The 19,515-nt window shown below is 50.4% G+C and overlaps 1 protein-coding gene across 14 annotated transcripts; it reads right to left on the bottom strand.

Annotated features, from left to right (window-relative positions):
* Window positions 1-73: 73 nt before the first annotated feature.
* MPPE1 (metallophosphoesterase 1) lies at window positions 74-19,515 on the bottom strand. Of its 14 annotated transcripts, XM_036823519.1 has the most exons (13): window positions 18,976-19,313; window positions 18,291-18,353; window positions 11,362-11,525; window positions 10,793-10,923; window positions 10,234-10,634; window positions 7,578-7,686; window positions 5,804-5,907; window positions 5,141-5,215; window positions 4,356-4,539; window positions 4,175-4,243; window positions 3,974-4,096; window positions 2,880-3,020; window positions 106-1,967 (listed from the first exon to the last, which is right to left on the bottom strand). In XM_036823519.1, the coding sequence occupies exons 5-13, from the start codon at window positions 10,527-10,529 to the stop codon at window positions 1,785-1,787; spliced, it is 1,284 nt and encodes a 427-aa protein (XP_036679414.1). In that variant the 5' UTR covers window positions 10,530-10,634; window positions 10,793-10,923; window positions 11,362-11,525; window positions 18,291-18,353; window positions 18,976-19,313; the 3' UTR covers window positions 106-1,784. The 14 variants fall into 14 exon arrangements, with proteins under 14 accessions (XP_036679418.1, XP_036679420.1, XP_036679417.1 ...); XM_036823524.1 differs by having other exon boundaries at window positions 105-1,967; window positions 4,175-4,240; window positions 10,793-11,525; XM_036823520.1 differs by lacking the exon at window positions 18,976-19,313 and adding an exon at window positions 19,410-19,515 and having other exon boundaries at window positions 10,793-11,525.

Raw genomic sequence — 19,515 nt, 5'->3', positions numbered from 1 at the left:
AATATATATATATATATAAATTTATATAAATATAAATGATACACATTAATCATCCACATCTCACAAAATGCCACACCCACATCACAAGCTTCTTTCAGGGAACCAAGGATTTTTTCTCTCCAGAAAACACGTTTCTCAATTATCTGGCAATTTAAAGACTTTTCCAAGGTCACCCATTCCCTTAGTCAAAGTTTTTGAACCACTTACTTGACCACAGGTCTCATCGTAAACAAAGAGCGAGAAAAAGACAAGGGTTCCAGGCTTGTGTCTGGCCTTGGAGAATCAAAGGATAGAACGTGATTTGCCTTTTGAAGAAGAAACATTACAAAACCTTTATTTGAAATACAAAGTCAAAATACATGGCTATTTCTCAACCTTGAAAGACTTGCAAATGCAGCCTCATGAGTTACATCCAGCTCAAGACCTCGAAAGCCGTTCTCTGTCTATCCATGGCCTTGAGGGCGGTTTTCTCAGGTCAAAGACAATCTTTTAAATTGTCCCAAGGTTATATTTCAACGACACAAATGCAGAGATGGGGCAGCCTAGCCTGCGTTACTGCATTAACTTCCGTTTCGTCTTTTAGTCTTTAATAGTTTTAAGTTTACTCTTTAAAGCAGCATCTTATAATCCTTTGTAAACTCATCCACATTTAAATACTGCTCTTCCATGAAATAAAGGATGACAACTTTACAGACAATGCACCATCACATTTTTTTAATTTCATTATCATCGAATTCCTGTTCCTGTCATCCTTGATTATTTCATAAAACTCTCAGTTGAACTGAGACATATGAAGTGGAAATGATTTTCAGTTTCCATTGCATTTTCAAAGTAAAACATGAAAATCTGAAGAGCTACAGCCCCACACATACACCCAAAAAAAAATGAAGTTGTATATTTTTACATGCATTATTATTCAACAATTCCGCTGTAACTAAACTTCCTATTTAAAAGTCTGATTGAAGAGCCAGACTCTTACGGAAAAAAACACAAAAAGAATACATTTTATCCGGTTTAAAATTACCACGGCATATTTATTTTCAAATACCAAAAGCCTCTTCCTTGTCCATTTTTCAAGTTTCTTTTGATCACTGACAGGCATTCAATTCAAATTTAACAACTTGGTCTGCTGGAGAGAACATTACACTCATCTAAAAATCTGATTCCAGGGACTTCCCTGGCGGTACAGTGGTCAAGACTCTGTGCTTCCACTGCAGGGGGCACGGGTTTGATCCCTGGTCAGGGAACTAAGATCCTGCATGCCGCGTGGCGTGGCCAAAAAAAATAAATTAATAAAAATCTGATTCCATTAATTTAGCACAGAAATACAGAAGTCTTGAGAACAATGTATTCCTGCTTGTAGCATCTGTATTTTATTTTAAGTATACAGTTTTATAAAATATAAGAACTTGAGAACTACTCATAGGAGGACAGAAGCAAACCCAGCATTTGTGAACAGCTAACCCTCCGTCTTGGGGAAGGAAGGCTGTCTAGTGCATGCAAGTGATGACATTCATAGCTTTTACACACTGTACATATACAATCTTTGATTACACATATATTTGATAAAACGAGAAGACAGACCTGCTGTAGAGACAAGTCCCATTTTTGCAGCGTGAGAACAGCACAATCAACTATTGATTCTGCAGGACTCTGCACCAGCAACCCAGATCCTATGAGCTGTGCCCATGGCCCACTTTGGTCTCGCCCTCCGTAAGCACTGCCCAAAATTCAGTTTCGTTGGCTTCGGGACTTACTACTAAGTGCAGAACGTCTCCTGCTACTCACGTGGTCTTAAATTTTCTGAGCATGTTCCAACCGAAATGAAAAGGTGAGGCTACAAGCCCAGCGTGGACTAACGTAAGGAGCATGAGGCCCCCGGCCGCCGTGCAGTACGTGGTCAGAACCGTGTCCTCGCAGGGCAGGTAGCACTTGGCAAGGGCGTACTCTGTGGGCGTGACGCTGCCCTGGAGAGTAAGCGAGACCGTTAGCTGCCGTGACAGCGCCAACCCGCAGACCCAACCGCGGAAAGGCAGCCGCTGGGCTTGAGGCACCTGAGACCAAGGGCACAGCCTTTAGCCCCCACCCCCCCACCCCCAAGCACTGGGTCCCAGTGTGCTGAGTGCACACGACCTGGAGCTGACCTCCACTGAATCTAGCCCCTGGCACGGGGGGTTCCTCTAAAACCCAGGGGGGCACATGGCAGAGGGGTTTAGAGAGGCCTGGAGACTTAGCATCAGTGGTCATCCAGGAACAAGCAGGACGTGGCTATTTTTCATGCCACTTGATGCTGAAATAAGCAACTATTACCAGAAATACGTGTGCTGGGGGCATCTCAGTGGGCTTTTTTTTTCTTTTTTTTTTTTTTGGTAGATGTTTTTGCTATGTGGAATGACAGTGGGGAACGTTCATTTACTTTGAATTTGAAAACAGGAGGTTTTCCCCCATCTTGTTATGAAGTAAAAGCCCCTGACATGAAAGCACTGTGACCTGGATGCTGGACTCATGGGTCAAAGAAAGGAGCTGAAGCTTCAGGTCGTCACTAATTAACATCTTTAATAAACGTGCAAGAGCTGTAGCATTTTTCTGTCGGAACAAATGGGCATGTTTGGAAAATAACACAAGATGACCCTGCTTCCTTAGAAAACGGAACAGGCAGAGCTGGTACCCAAGGGCACTGCAGGGACACAGGATGAGACGCCTTGAGGTGTCCCCCCGCAGCCGTAACTGTCCCCTGAGAGATGTTCCTGCTGGTGTGCCTGGGGGGTGGTGTTTACAGCTTCTGTGTATTTTCACAGATTGCAGCAATTCAGTAGTTGATCACTGTGTTGATTTAAATACGTATGAAAGCTTTGAGACGAAAATAAAGGTTCACGTACCATGATGAAACTGGGGTTGTTTCTGTTCCTCCAACTGAAAGATGGCACGCTGACCTCCAGGACGCCGGCCCCGTGCAGGACCTCGCAGGCGCTGTGCGTGTGGCCACTGAGGACCAGGCGCGGCCGGAGCCACCACAGCAGCTGCAGTGACAGCGGAGGTGGGGAGAGTGCAGCCGGGGCCCAGGGCCACCGCCACAGACACCACCCCGCGGCCACCGCCCCGTGGCTACCACGAAGCCCTCGCAGGCTTCCCTCGGCCCTGAAAATCCTTTGGGCTGTTTAGACTCCACCAAAAGTTGAGCTCAGGCTCTTAGGGAGAATCTATTCTTCTCAACCCAGATTTCATATTTTTAATTATATTTTCTCTTTATAAATATTTTTATAAATCTACTTCATAAATGTACTTATATTTTGCTTTGCATATTACATACACCACATAGTATATAAATATTCGTGTGAATGTACACATACAGACACACACACTTAAGAAAGCACATTCTAGGGGGCTTCCCTGGTGGCGCAGTGGTTGAGAATCTGCCTGCCAGTGCGGGGCACACGGGTTCGGGCCCTGGTCTGGGAGGATCCCACGTGCCGCGGAGCAACTGGGCCCTTGAGCCACAATTGCTGAGCCTGCGCGTCTGGAGCCTGTGCTCCGCAACAAGAGAGTCCGCGACAGTGAGAGGCCCGCGCACCGCGATAAGGAGTGGCCCCCACTTGCCACAGCTATAGAGAGCCCTCGCGCAGAAATGAAGACCCAACACAGCCATAAATAAATAAATAAATAAATAAAATTTAAAAAAAAAAAAAGTTAAGGATGTACCTCACATATCTTAAAAAAAAAAAAAAAAAAAGAAAGCACATTCTAATTAAGTCCCTAAAAACTTAACTCTAAGTGTCATTCACCTTCCCAAATACGTGGTGATGGGAAAACAGAATAAAGAATAGCTGAGAACATTATTAACTAGATCTTAGGGAACAGAAGTGGGTTTCCTGGGGAGGGGGTGGGGGGGGAGGATGAAACAGCTGTGCAGGCACTGCCTGTCCCACCCCGCGTCCCTGTGTCCCCACGTCCCTGCATCCCGGAGGCAGCAAACCTTCCTCGAGGCCTCCTGGGAGAGCGCATCATAGCGCTCCTTGAAGGGGGTGTACTTCTCGTCGGGGGGTGCCGCGTCCTCCCCGGAGCAGTTGGCGTCATTTCTCCGGTAAAGCGGGAAGTGCTGCCCAGGGTCAGAGAGGAGTCAGGGGACCATAAGACCCTGGACGCTTCCTCCAAACACGGGCGGGGACCCCCTCACCTGCAGGAGGATGGGGGCCGAGGCCGGCAGCCGTTGCCCGTCTCCACACTCTTGGGGGCGATGCTCCTGCTGGTCAGAGGTCAGGCCCTTAACTCACACCCCCGCCTTCACTGGACGGTGGACGGTGGGGAGGGAAGGCGGGGAGGCCATGCCCTGGGGGTGGGAGGGTGTGGGGTCCTACCTCCCGGGAGCAGTTCAGCCGGTGAGAGATTTCCAGGAGCTCAGCCTCTGCTCCAGAGCAGATGTCACAGCCGTCCCCTTCCAGTGCGACGCTGTTAACCATCACGAAACTGAGGCAAGGGCAGGAGATCAGCCATGGGCCACCTGTGCAGTCCGCTGGCGACTGTGTCCCTGGGACACAGAAGCTACACACCCACAGGGAAGAAACCCCAGCACAGCTGTAAGTCTCAGCCCGGCTGTGCTGTGTCTGCAGGTGCAGACGATGCTAAGAGGACAAAACAGCATCTCTGGGCGAGTCCAAGACACGGTAAAGGCTTTTCCACCCCGAACGTGTGAGAGGTCCCAGGTGACCGCCACACTGAGCGTCTGACCTCGTGTGCCTGGACCTCGGCTGTAAAATGGGGAGACAAAGACCCACCCACACACCCTGGCTCCCTTTGGAGATGACGTGAAATAAGACGACAGAGCAGAGCCTAAAACCCGGCGGGGGTAGGGGTGCTGCAGAGCTAGCTGGGCCGGAGGAGCCCAAACTGGGATTGACAACAAGGCCAGCTGTGGTTCCCTGGGCCCCCTTCCCTCTAGTGCACCATCAGAGATGCCCACTACATGTGCCTTCCTTTCCCACATGCACGTCCACTGGGCACGAAGAAGGTGCCTGACATTTAAAGAATTTAGAGATAAGAAGCCGATTAATCCAATTATCTGGGACATGACCATCGTGTTTAAACTTTCTTAAGGAAATTCAAGTTCTAGGGGTCTTCATAAGAATTCACAGATAATACTCACTTAATTCCTTTCCAAGAAAACAGCCTTTCAGGGCTGAAAACTTTCTCAAATCGTTTTATTTTGTATGTGTTCATCCTACGTTCAATTGTAAAAAGAAACAGTTTTCAGAACGAGCCATTTTAAAACGTCTTAAGAAGTATCATGAACACAGAAAGTAACTTCCGGGACCTGAGGGCCCGACCAGCACCCTTCGTTCTGAGCTCCCAGGGGCCCCAGGTGGGCAAGGTGCCACCCCCACTGCCCCACCACTGACCAGCCCAGGGCCTGGAGCCTGGGGCTAGCGGCTTCGTCCCCAGGGCCCCAGCTTCCTCACTGGTACAGTGGGTAAAGTAATAAAAAATAATAGGTAAAATAAGAGATTAAATGTACAGAAGTACAGTGCTTCTAACAGGCTGGAATGTCAGAAGCACTGTGTGAACATTAGCTAGTAAAGCCCAAATCGTCTTGTTTTCTGATTTCCGAAGAAAACGGGCCACGAAATGTAAGTTTCAAGTTAGAATCACTCCAGGGCACATACAGATCAGCTGTGGGGCAGGCGTATGATGTGCAGGACAGCAGTTCCACCCGCGTGGAGCCCCGCCACCTGACCGCACAGGTAAGGCCCCACAGGCTGGGCAGGCAGGAAGGCACAGCCATGCACAAGGGCCTCCTGTGACCACTCACTGGTAATGGAAGCCGATGTCATGGTTGCCAGCCACGGCCCTCAACTGCACATGGGGCGGGTGTCGGAAGATCTTCCAGAAGCGCCCCACGTCGTCCGCCCAGGCCTGCGGGGAGAAGCACCACCGCTGTGGCCCGGGAGCCTTCCCTGCCCTGTTTTGAGGGTGAGGAGGTCACTCCCACCCAGATCAGACGTTCATAAAGCCAACGTGCGGAATTTTTAGCATTCTTTTCCCAAAACTAACTTAATACTTTAACTATTTAATTTGATGCCAAATTTTAATGAAATGGTGTTCTCCCCAAACCACCTGCTTCATACACCCACTACTTCAAGGTCACCTGACGGCCATGCACGGACCCCAGGCTGAGTGAGGATGCCTGCAGATCTGGGCATGTCCTAAGAACGGGCTCTGCAGAAACGTCAAGTACACTGTGTGTCCCCCCAGGATGAGGACCAGCAGCTCCCGCGGGGTCACACTCCCTGAGGCTGGACGGGGGGTTAGGGCCCAATGAGACGTGGGGGAAAGACAAAGTCCAACAAATCTCTCAAGACTTTTCTGACTTTAACTGTTAAAGCTTGAGAATGATGCTTGTTTAGTTCTTATTTTTATTAAGCCTAAAAACATAAACTGGACAAACACTCCAGGCTGGACGATACCCAGTTGAATAGTAGTCAACTTTATCCTAAAAGTTTTAAATTTGGCCCAACCTAGGGAAATAAGCTGGATAGAGATTCCTTCAATACATTTACAAAGACTTTAACAAATAATACTTAAGGTTAGAATAACATAAAATTAGAAAAAGATAAAATGTTCCCCTTGATTTGCAAAACCAACATCTATATCCAACCTCATTTTATAACTAGTTGCTTTTTACATACAGCATTTCCATTATTTCATAATTAGTTCTGCACTAGATCACAACAAACACTGCAACCCTATGAACACTGGGTTTCTATCATACCTGGACCAAGACTTTCTTTGTACAGCTTAGGACCGTCCTGGAAAATTTCAATGAATTTTTAAAAATATCTTCCAGGGGACTTCCCTGGTGGTCCAGTTGGTTAAGACTGCACTCCCAATGCAGGGGGCGCGGGTTCGATCTCTGGTTGGGGAACTGAGATCCCACATGCTGCACGGCGCAGCCAAAAAAAAAAAAAAACCTTCCAAAACCATTAGTGACAGAACATTTTTAACAAAGCAGCAAGAACAGCTTTTTTTTTTTTTTTTCCCATTAATCCCAGGAATGTAGTAGGCAAAGCATTCTGACAGCCAAGGTGAGAAGGGCCTTTCTCTCTGGTTTGTGGAAAGGTTCACATCACCCGGTCTCGGGCCCGAGGGCTAAGGAACCTCCCACCAGGGCCCAGCTCCCCCCACCTTCCTCAGAGGAAGGAAAATGAGAGGAAAGCAAGTAACCTGTACATAGCACAATCTCATGATGTAGCCATTATATTTTAAGAGCCTAAAGTCAAGGCTACGTTTCAGCATGTACTCTGTAACTCCGGGGACAACTGAAACGCTTCCCTCTTGCTTACTTTTCCCCTTCCGAGAGCTTCGTGGGAAGCGTCTGGCTAACCCAGGTGTCTCCTACACAGACAAACCTAAGATGAGCCGACCTAACTCAGGACTGTCATTGACACAGAGTCCAAAGACATCAGGACAGGCCACACACTGTTCATGCTGGAACCTCCGACCCACGGCCAGGGCTCCACGACCCCCTGGGCTTCCTGTGCTGGACCTCAGCACAGGACCAGGGCGCCAGGGTCGCAGGGTCCCACCTGGGAGGAGCTCCACTTCCCTTCGTCAAAGATGTCTCCCAGGATGAAGACGACTTCGGGCTGCAGCAGCCACAGCGCCGTCTGGAAGGCTCGCTCCATCTGCCACTCCCTGGAGGCCAAGAGGAAAGGAAGGGTCAATCCGCTTGTCCGGCGGAGCTACATCCAGTGGATGGTCTGATGGGCCACTTAAAATGTGAACTAAAACGTCCCCGCTCCTTCTTCCATGGCCCCCCTTGCTTGGAAGAGCCAGGGTCCCCACCTGCTTCACGGAGAGGGCAAAGGCACCAGGGGACTGTCAGGCTGCCCCTCCCACCACCGCAAGGACTGCCTCCCTGGGTGGGACCCTCAGACCAGCCCCACCCTGCACGTGAAGCTGTCCCTCCTTCACCAGAGCCCAGGGGCCTGGGAGGCCTGGATGTGGCTTCCAAAGATGCCAATGCCGACGGACACACGGAGGAGATGCAGCACAGGGCTTCTTGGGGGAGACGAGAGACACAGCCCAGCATCAGAACTAAGTCCTGTCGACTCCAGACGTACCAGCAACCACCCCGGAGGAAGACGACCGCTCAGAGCTCGGGTCTGCAGCCCAACAGGCCACAGCCCAACACGGCGCCCCCCCAGTAACCCGTGGTCGCCTCGCCAACGCTGCCTACTGTCTTTGATTCCTGGTTTCTCTGTGGTCAACGAGACAGTGAAACCTGCTTTCACGGATAGTCACGGGATGAAGCGAGCGGGCACGGCACCCACACAGGTGGGACTTCAAATTGGCAGTGCCTGCCCCACCTCCAGCTCCCTGGCCAACTCCGACTCCACCACTCTCCTGCGATCCCAGCTCCTCTCCCCTCCCAAAGCAGGCGTTACATCCGGTGCACAATAGAGGGGACAGTGACTGTCCGTCGGGGGAGACTGAGGCCAAGAAACCTCTCTGCGTGGCCACCGCTTCACCCAGGACGCCTCACAAATACACATCTCGGTTTGCCCTGATTTACTGTTATTCACCCTGGCGAGGAAAGCGTGTAGTAGCAACAGCAGGAGGACAGGGCAGGCTGCTCACGGGACTGCTCATAAACAAGGCTCCCTAGGTGAGGCCCAAACAGAGAACCTGGGCCTCGCCCTAGCCCTGGTCTAGCTCATGCCTCCTGGGGTTTAAAACTCTGAGGAAGAAGGTACAGCAGCCCCGCCGTCCATCCCGCCTCCTTCACCCACCCTGGGGACATCCCAAGAACTGGAGGACATTCCCGCCCACAAGAGTAAAAGCCTGTCCAGGGAGGCACAAATGAAGCCACGGTGATGAAAAGGTGCCAGGGACAGGGCCACCAGGGCAGGAAGCACCCCCATCAATCGCCTTCATGGCATCAAGCACAAAGGCCAAAGGGTGGAAGCAACCCAGTGTACAGGAACAGATGACGGATAAACAGAATGTGGTCCATCTAGACAGCAGAGTAAAACACAGCCTCAAAAAGAAAGGAGATCCTGCTACCTGCCGCCACACGGGTGGACCTGGAGGACGTTCCACTCAGTGAATCAAGTCAGACACAAAAGGACAAACAATGTGGGACCCACTTACTGAGGGACACAGAGCAGTCAAGTTGCTGGAGACAGAAGTAGATGGTGGGGAACCAGGGGCTGGGGGAGGGGAGGGGAAGTCAGTGTTCAGTGGGCACAGAGTCTCAGCTGGGGAAGATGATGAGGTTCTGGGCATGGATGGGGTGACAGCTGGACAGTGCTGTGAATGTGCTTAATGCCACCAAGCTGTGCACTTAAAAATGGTTAAGATGGTAAGTTTTACATTATTTGCATTTTACCACAGTTAAAAATAACATTTTTAGGAACTTCCCTGGTGGCACAATGGTTAAGAATCCGCCTCCCAATGCAGGGGACACGGGTTCGATCCCTGGTCAGGGAACTAGATCCCACATGCATGCCGCAACTAAGAGTTCGCATGCCACAACTAAGGAGCCGGTGAGCCGCAACTAAGGAGCCGGTGAGCCACAACTAAGGAGGCCACGAGCCGCAACTAAGGAGCACACGTGTCACAACTAAAGGAGCCAGCGAGCCGCAACTAAGGAGCCCACAAGCCGCAACTAAGGAGCCCGTCTGCCACAACTAAGACCCAGCACAACCAAAAATAAATAAATAATTTAAAAAAATTTTGTATTTTAAATAACATTTTTAAAAGCCTTCCAATGAGAAAACAAACTAAGCCAAGCAGGTCTAAGCTGTCCCCAGGGGAACAACCACAAATCTGCTCCTCCTCCAATCTCCCAGAGGGGCAAACCCAAGGGCTCAAAATTTCACACCAGAGAGGTGAGGGGGAGAGAGAGACCCCTCCGCGGACCTCGTCCACATGGCCCGTGAGGTTTCCCGTATGAACCCACTTGCAGACGGGGAGAAAAAGGAGCTCAGAGGCCTGATAACTAGTCCAGAGCCACAGGACTCAAACCCACACCCAACTCACAATCCTGGGTCCTTGTATGTAACAGACACTCAGTAAATAGTAAGTTAAAGGAAAAGCCAAATGCCTCAAACGTCCTTCTTTGAGGAGAAAATAACGAACGCGTCCCTAAAGCCGTGAGGCCCAACCCGTGGGGAGAGGCTGACAAGCCTCCAGCCTACGGACCCGCAGAAAACCCTCCATAATTTGACCAGCCCTTACCTCCGTAATTTGTCCAGCCAGTGGCCTCTCACAGCCCCGAGCAGGTGGGTGTCAGCCAAGAACATGGCCCTGAGCACAGGCTCAGGGGTCCCGAGTCCACCGGCATCCGCAGGAGTTTTCACTGCAGGCCAACTGCACCGGAAGATCACTAGGTAATAGATTAGAAATTCACAAAAGAGAAGCACAGCAAAGACGATGGCCGTGAGTCTCAGCAGCACCAAGCCCCTCCTCTTCAGTGGACGGAGGTGCTGCCTCCCGGCCCCCAGCCGGGTCGAGGCCATGTCCCCTGCAGCCATGTCCCTGCCTGGGGGTGCAGCAGCCAAGTCAAATCCACGAGACTTCCCACAAGGAAACTAGACTCCTGGCCAGGTGCAGCTGGTGCTGGTGTCTTAGCCGAGTACCTGCAGGGAAAGGAAGAGGACCGGGTGATGTGTGTCCCTTAACAAGCCACTGTCACTAGCCCTCCATTAAGAACTAGCAAGTTCCAGAACCCTATCACCTTCCCAGATAAACAGGACTGTCCTGTACTTTCACAAGGACGACCCACCACATGACTTACAGATAAGGCAAACAGTGGCTTCCTAGGCGGTCTCTACACCTCCACGTGACAGGATAGCGCTACTAGAATGATCTTCTCACCAAGATGACGAAGTTTTATTACTACTTTAGAAATCATGAGATGGAGGGAGTCTAGGGAAGGACGTTTAAGGTGCGAGACATAACAGGAAAAGTCAACAATTAGCAAGCAGGTGCCACTTGACTCCCAAAAGGATGCCCCACCCACCTCCTCAAAAATCAACAGGCCATAGCCCCATGTAACGTGTTGCCTTCGGTGTGAATTCTCCACTTTTCTACATGGCTCTTCCACAAAAGAAGTAGACATTCACAGACAAGGTGCTTCCTCGCTGGCTCAGGGTTGGGGTCTGATGCAGCCACAGCCATGAACACTGCGTTGGGTTACACACATTCCCACAAACATGAGTTTTCACCTCATGCACATCAGCCTTAAACACTAGATGGCCTTCCTTTATAAGACATTTACGTGCGGTTGTCTCTCTTCGGGAACCTTTCAAATGTTCACGGGTTCATCTGAATCGTAGATGAACTTTGCATCCATTTTTGACACACCTGACGAGAATGCTGATGAAAGGGTGGCCTGAGGTGGGTTTTGAGAGGTGGCCTTCCACTTCAGGTTCCTCCACTAGTGCTCAAGACCAGGATCCTACAACAGGTGGTGACCTGGAGGCCACAGAGAGCTCAGACTCGGGAGAAGCTCCAGAAGGCAGGGGGAGCTGTGGAGACACCCACCATGGATCCTAACTGAGCCAATAAATACAGAGAGTCCTTTCCAGGGAGGTGATTTTCTAGGATGGATCTAGGAACCTTCATATGGTTGACAGCCAAAGGGACAAGGACACTCATTCTTTTAGGGCTTAAAACAATCGCCACAAAGTCCGGCTTCCAGAATGTTCGCACCTCCACCTGTAAAAGCCCAGCCTACTCCACAGTGGGGTTTATAACACGCAACCCCTAAGACGCGGAAAAACAGCAAAACCTCACCTAAAAACAAACAGGGGCAAACGTGTATGTTGAGCCATTAAACAAAAGCTTAAAACACAACCCAGCATTGAAAATACCAGCAACTGATCAATGAGGAAGCCTGCTTGCGAAGACTGAAATCATGCTGACGGCTGTGGGGCTGCACTGCTCAGGACTCACCTCCACAGGCGGCTTTTTAGAAACGAGGAAATGACGGGCAGGTGCTTCCCACCTCCCGTCCAGTCCCGTGTCTGCCCGCGGGCCGCATTGTTTATAGTAAGTACCTGATGGGAGAGGGAGCAGGACTCAAAGGCTAGATTTTAAACACGTCCCTTGGGACACAGAGGTCACAGGCAGCCACGCATGTGACCTGGGATCACAGAAGACGCACGACACACGACAGCTTTACCCACAGGTCTGGGCCGTCGGTGATGGGAGCTGGCCCTTCCCCTCTGACCTGGACTGTCCTCCCCACCCGTTTTCTCTAAGGAGAGTGCAGAGTGGCTCTGAGGGTGGTAGCGCCGCCTCGTGACGTGTGGTCACCCCATGCGAACTTCTGCCCACGTGGCCAGCGCTTCCTCGGACGGCACGAGGAGGAGGAGCAAGTCCTTTTTGCTGCCATGCACTCATCACGGTCACACCTCAGATGTGGACAACCATCAGTGTGACTCGGGGCACGGACTCTCTGCTCGCTGATAAAAGAGGGAAAAGCGAAGGGACTCGAAGGAGTAACGAACCCTCTCAACACCATCAGCCTCCTCAGCCTGGACTCATTCAAATGTACCAACACCACTTGCTCTCACTGTCCCATTTTCTTTCAAAGTCCTAGAATCTCCTAAAATCCTGAAAGCCAAGGCCAAAACAGCAGCTGAAACTTGCTAGACCCTAATGTCCTCGCCCACGAGGATGGGAGGGAGGGAGCCCCAGCCCTGGGGCTGGTCTGGGGCCTTCTGTCAGCAGCCTTTGCTCTGTGGGTCCCAGTTTCCCAACGAGAAAACCCTAAGGACAAGTTAAATGGCTCCTCCACGCCCACTGCTCCGTCAGAGAACCTTGTGCCCCACGGCATGGTGACAGAGACCTCGGAGCACAGGGAGGTCACGCCCCGGGGGGAGGACACAAGAGCACGAGGACAAGCAGAGACACCGTGGGTTTGCACTGTGGGCACGGGGACCCCTCCCAGTCCGCCCTATGCCCCACGGCTGTCAGCTTAGACAAGGGCCCAGGCAAACGGGTCAGAGGGCACGAGCCCTGGCCCCTCCTCAGGCTTCTGTGTTCTTTCTGCCCTAAACAAACAAACCAGAGGACTTAGAAGGAAGGAGGGAGGGAAGGGGAAGAAAGGAAAGAAGGGGGGCAGCAGGCCAGCCAGAGGCTGTTGAGACACATTTTCTGGAGAAAACCCCAATACCACGTGAACCTGGTATAATGTGATCATTAAAAAAATAGAACTCGCCATCAGAGTAAAAACCATATTTGACAGCTTCTGACACCAAATCTTTCAAACAGAATTCCTTTTGCTCAAAGCTTGGAAACTGCTTTTCTTCCTCTTTCCAGAACTCACCGTACCATCCATCAAAGTCGTGTTCCCAATGCTGTCTGCAACGTCATGGCCACAGCCCACCCCCTTGACCTCTGAAGTGAAGGCAGTGTTCAGGGCTGACGCAGCAGGGGAACCAGGCCAGGCGCGGCTCTGAGCCCCACGCTAGGGGCCCAGACGTCACTTCCACCACGGCTGCTTCCTACGGCCCTCTGCTCGCTCCCAGCCTGCGGCCGGCCTCAGGGACCTGGCTGCTGCTCACTTCCTGGCCCAGCTCGAGGGAACCTGCAACCATGGGCAACCAGTCACTACCCTGTGGCCGGCGGGGCAGGAAAGAGCAAGACGGAGCAGCCCGGGCTCTTCTTCCGGTGTTGCATCCTCCGTCAGATCTGTGAGAATCGACCGCAGCTCTGCTGGGGGACCTCGGCAAGTCCCCGACCCTCCCTGGGCCTCGCGGGGTCACAGCACCTGCCCCCACTGCACCCGCGGAGATTGACAGAAATGTTCACAAAAGTGTTTTTTGTTTTTTTTTAAAGTAAGTCTTTCTATTGTTGACAGTAAAATTAACCAACAGTCGATCTAAGAAAAAAATGGAAAATTTTATTCAAGCCAACCTGGGAGATGGTCTTTTGTTTCTGAGACAAAGGGTCACACATCAAATGTATCACTGACAGTTTACACAATCCAGACCTGCACATACGAGCAGTGGGTGGTGGGCCGTCACGGTCCCTTACAAGTTGAAGAAGGAAGGCCACCCCGTAAGGAGCTGTGACCCTTGATGAGATGAAGAAGTAAGGCCCTCTCTAAGTAAGGAGGGCTGGTCAGTGCAGGTGCACAGCACACACTAAAGGGGGGGAGGAGGCCCAAATGGGCAGAGAAAAATTTTGTATCTAAGGTTTTCTCGTCCTGCCATAAAATATGAATTTTATTTCATCCCTATGAGGCAGGCTTCTCAGGACAAGATTAGAGTCAAGCTCACACCCTGAGGGATTTCCACAGGCTCGGTCAGTGGAACCCAGCAGGTCAGGGGAAGGAGGGCCAGTGACCGGAGGGTCTGGGAGCCATGGCTGCCAGGGGGACCCTGCTTCTCCATTCATTCACTACGTGGTGCTTCTAACGCTTCACACCTGAAGCCCCCAGACCCTTGCCTCACTAAAAGTAAACCTTATGTTTTATCTCAACCATAATAAAAACCAGTGACTTAAGATCCCCACAGCTGTTAGGGAACCACTGACTGAAACTGCCCGCCCTGCCCAGGGAGGATAATGACCGCTTGCATGATTTATCTTACAACAGGAGGTCCTGATAAGGAACACAGACTGACAGACAAGCTACCGACAGCCAGAAGAATTAGGGAGAGCCCAGAAGAAGGCAGGAGACGCCAGCCTACAATATGTCCTGCCAACCTCTCAGAAACCTCACGCTGGAATCCATCTTGACTGAGATGCCTGCACTGCCAGGAATCGGACCAAATACAGGCACAAGCAAAATGACTGGCCATAGATGACCTAGGGAGCTAAACCCATTACCATAAACCCTGCGACTACAAGCATGTGGCAGAGCAGGTCTCCTGGGTTCCCTTACCCTGCTGCTCTCCACCTGGGTGCCTCTTCCCACTAAAGTAAAGTTTTCTGCTTCATCAGTACATGTGTCTCCTTGGACAATTCATTTCTGAGTGTTAAAGACCCCACCCTTGGGCCCTGGAAGGGGTTCCCCTTCCGGTAACACAGCCACAGCTTGAACCACCAAATGCTACTGTCCCTTCCACGTCCAGGCTCTCACAGGCAAATGGAGAGAAAACGTGTCCTTTCCTAGACTAAGCGACAGGGGGTCTGGTCCCTCCCGGGCCCAGATGCCACCGTCCCCTCCCGCCTGATCAATAAACACAAGGAAAAGATGTGTTTATCCATCTGTATCACCAGCCTGTAAGAGGAGGAAGTGGGAGGTTATGATAAAGACTATATTCTGTGTGTTGCCTTCTTGGGATTAATGATGAATAATTCTGTCCATATTAGAAGCTTTCCTCTGCGTTAGAAGGTTTGGGCTCAAAAGGCAAAATTAATAAAATGTTATTGTTTTCATTCCCCAAGTTCAATTTGTCAGTTTTATTAAGCTCATCAAATTTAACCCAGCAGGAAAGCCATTCAGGCTCCCGACACAGCTCAGTCTGGCCTCGGATGAAGGGGCAGACTCACAGGTCTAGGACCCCTCCTGGCTTGTCTACATGTAAGAGGCCCTGATGACCCCTACAGGGCTGAATCTTGGTATTTTGATTTCTACTACACACACACTTCTTATTCCTGACAACACAGACGACAACAGTAAAAAAAAACAGCTCAGTAACATCTACTGAAATGGAGCAGGACCCTATGGGGCCCACTCTGGTACAAGGCCTTTCTGTGTGCCCCACTTCTCGTTTGTAGAAAATAGGCTTCACCCAACCTCCTTGACCTTTCCCGAGTCCCAAAGGGCAGATTCAAACAGTTACTAATCAGGAAAGGGAAGGAATGCAGAGACAAGGAAGTAACAGTCAAGAAACAATAGTGCAGCCTTGGGGCAGGGTCCTGGTTCCCCCTCAAGAGATACAAGTAATAATGACTTTGAGCTCTTCTGCAGAACTAAGGCTCCCACCAGGTGGAGGATAGTAACTTCAGGCTGAGCACAAGATTCCTGGAGCCCCGCCCTGCTACCTCACCACCAACCAAACAGAACAAAGCCACACACCCTGCACCCTCCCCCCAAGTTTTGCCTATAAAAACTTTTCTCTGAAAAACCTTCGAGGAGTTTGGGGTTTTAGAGCATGAGCCACTTGTCCTCCTTGTATTGGCGCCTTTCCAATAAATACCGCATTTTCCTTCACCACAATCTGGTGTCAGTAGATTAGACCCAAGTTTGGTTCGATAACACTATTATCCCAGAATTTTTCAAAAAGCTAGAAGAGACTCATCACTGGTTTATAAAATCAGTTTGGTGGTTTCTGACCCAAATTTTTAAAAATAAAATAGAATAAAACAAAACAGAAAAGACAAGCCTGTAGGGCACACTGTGGAGGAAAGGCAGAGTAAAGCTTTGAGCTCCGTTTTTCTGTACATGTGTCTGTGTGCACTGGCCACGACATCAACAATACTTCCTACTGCACTAGGCTCTCCGCTCCCTGCACAGGAACCCAGCCCATTTATCTTCATGTCCCCCCTCTCATGCCCACTTGGTGCCTGCAAACAGTAGGTGCTCAATAAATGTGTGTGGCCTTAATGGCTTACGTTTAGTTTTATTTATTTTCCCGGGCATTTTAGAATTACAAACACACAGCGTGGCTGTTTCGGTCCATCATCTCTCTTTAAATGCACAACAGTCTACCCTCATCAGAGACACAAGAGGGAAAAGGACAGAGGCTCTTCCTGCTCCTCTGAGTGGGAGCCAGGTGGGAACGTAAAGGCTGGCAAACGTGCGCCCAGAACCGTCCTCTCACCAGCCCTGGTGTGGGACTCAAACAGAGGAAGAGCCCGGGCAGCTCTCTGGTTGGAGGGAAGTGATGACAGTCTTCCCCAGCCTCTTTGGAGAAAACACTTTCTTCTAAAAGGGAAGGACACAGAAGCGCCTGGAGCTCCTGGGGTCTCCCCTAATGTCTGGGGCCCGGGTGATCCCAAGAGTCAGGGAAGCCCACACCCCAGTGTGTTATTTCCCAGTGTGTGACCTCACGCAAGTCACTCAAAACAAAACAAATAAAAAAGGGACAGGATGGTTATTATCAAAAACAAAACAGAACAAACAGAAAATAACAAGTGCTGACGAGGACGTGGAGCAATTGGAATCCTTGTGAACTATTGGTGGGAATGTAAAATGGTGCAGCCACTGTGGAAAACAGTATGGTGGTTCCCCCCCAAATTACAAATAGAACTATATGATCCAGCAATCCCACTTCTGGGTACATACCCAAACGTACTGGAAGAACAGACTCAGATATTTGTACACTAATTTCACTGCAATACGATTCACAATAGCCAAAAGGTGGAAGCAACCCAAGTGTCCACTGATGGATGAATCATGAATATACAAAATGTTGCATGAACATCTAATTACAATGGAATATTATTCAACCCTTGAAAAAGGAAAGAAATTCTGACACAGGCCACAACATGGATGAACCCTGAGGACAGTATGCTGAGTGAAATAACCCAGACACACAACAACAAATACTGTACGATCTCACTTATATGAGGGCCCTTGGACTTCCCTGGTGGCTCAGTGCTTAAGAATCTGCCTGCCAATGCATGGGACACGGGTTTGAGCCCTAGTCCGGGAAGATCCCACATGCCGCAGAGCAACTAAGCCCATGTGCCACAACTACTGAGCCTGGGCTCTAGAGCCCACGAGGCACAACTACTGAGCTCACGTGCCACAACTACTGAAGCCCGTGCGCCTAGAGCCCAGGCTCCGCAACAAGAGAAGCCACCTCAATAAGAAGCTCGCCTGCCCCAGCGAAGAGTAGCCCCAGCTCAACGCAATTAGAGAAAGTCTGTGCGCAGCAACAAAGACCCAATGCAGCCAAAAATAAACAAATAAATAAATTTATATATGAGGACCCTACAGAAGTCAATTCCATACAGACAGAAGTGGGACGGTGAGTGCCAAGGCCTGGGGTTGGGGGAATGGACAGTTATTATTTAATGGATGTTGAGTTTTCATTTGGAAAGAGGAAAGAGCTCTGAAAATGGATGGTGGTGATGGTTGCAGAACAATGTGAATGTACTTAATGCCACTGAACTGTGCACTTAAAAACAGTAAAATTTATGTTATGTAGATTTTGCCACAATTTTTTAAAAAAAGAAGACAAACACACGCACACAGAAGACCCTATAAGTTAACAATGTCCTATAACAAGGGCTTCCTTTTAGATTTAAATTCACTACTTTTATATTTTAAAAAAGAAGAAAAATTGTTGGTAGCTTGGATTCAGGGGAATATCACTGGGTCATTTTCTCACCTTTTAAAGACAGAGACCGGTATGAAGGTTGGCTTGTGCTCCCCAAAATCAGAGCGCCTCTACCTGAAATAAAACACAAACTGCGTGCTTTGTGGCAGAATAATCTTTCATTCATTAACTATCGTTAAAGCGGAAAAAGCATCAACTCCTAGAGGGCACAGTGGCTGCTGCCTCCTGCACACAAGGAGCCTGAGCCACGCTGAAAGTGAAAGACACCGAGAACCACACAGCTAACGACCTAACGACAGACATTAGTTACTGGCCAAGAACAGTTCTTTTAAGTTGTAGTATAAATACTTACACATAAAACACGTATATAACATTGTTCTGTATGGCCCAACACACAACAATAGTAGCTGCAGTCCATCACTGGGAGCAAAATATTTCATCCATTGACTGATTTTTAACTTCAAAGCTATCACTGAATAGTTAGTTAACCTCCCTCCCCCAAAAAATTAGCATTAAAACATGTTTAATACTTGTTCATTAATGTTAAATTCATTATTACCACAATGTCATCAGTGGCTGTTTGCATGTTAAATTTTCCATCTTAAGTTACATTTTTAAATAAGACGGGTTTTTAAAAATCTACAGCAGCAAACTAGGAAGGGAGCAGCCCCTACGATTTAATACATGGGCCTTAGGTAATGGTAATTTTCCAGCAAATAAATAATTTCCAGTATACCATTTTCTCAAGAGGTAAACCTGCGTTCCTAAAAGGGCAAGGGGGCTGCAGCTCGCAGGGCCAGGAACAGCAACGAACGGAAGCACAGACGCCGCAGCGCGGAGGTGACACGGGGCCCGGCTGCCTGGCCCCCACCTGCCTGCGCAGCCGCCTGCTCCGGTCCCGGAGGCCCAGCCCCGCGCCGGCCTCGGGCCGCGGGCTCCCACCGCGGGTCCGCAGGGCTCGCCCCGTACGTTCCCGCACCTGCCTCAGTGCGCCCGAGGTCCCGGAGCTGCCGGCGGCGCGACGCTTGCTCGGCTACGGACCCAGCGAGCTGCAGGCGAGGGGCGCGCGGGGGGCGGGGCGTAGGGGGTGCAGGGGAGGGGGGCGGGGCGCGCAGGGCGGAGGGGCGGGGCGCGAGGAGGGGACGTACACGGGGCGCTGGGCGGGGTTACCTGTGGCTGGAGACGCTGGGGGCGCTGGGCAGGGGGCGAACGGCGTGGCGCGCGGCGCTGGGCCGCCTCTGGGCCCTTGCCCGGGCTCCCGCGGAGGTTGGCTGTG

The sequence above is a fragment of the Balaenoptera musculus genome, chromosome 14 (assembly GCF_009873245.2).
Source record: "Balaenoptera musculus isolate JJ_BM4_2016_0621 chromosome 14, mBalMus1.pri.v3, whole genome shotgun sequence".
Lineage (NCBI taxonomy): Eukaryota > Metazoa > Chordata > Mammalia > Artiodactyla > Balaenopteridae > Balaenoptera > Balaenoptera musculus.
Note: the sequence above shows the minus strand (reverse complement) of the source record. Positions and strands in the feature narration are given on the sequence as shown.

Coding starts and splice junctions, on each gene's coding strand:
- MPPE1 (XM_036823523.1), bottom strand. CDS start 10,529: ATGGCTGCAGGGGACATGGCCTCGACCCGGCTGGGGGCCGGGAGGCAG. Junction 7,687..10,233: donor TGGCTGGACAAATTACGGAG/GTAAGGGCTGGT, acceptor CTTGGCCTCCAG/GGAGTGGCAGATGGAGCGAG. Junction 4,244..4,355: donor GGCTGAACTGCTCCCGGGAG/GTAGGACCCCAC, acceptor ACCTCTGACCAG/CAGGAGCATCGCCCCCAAGA.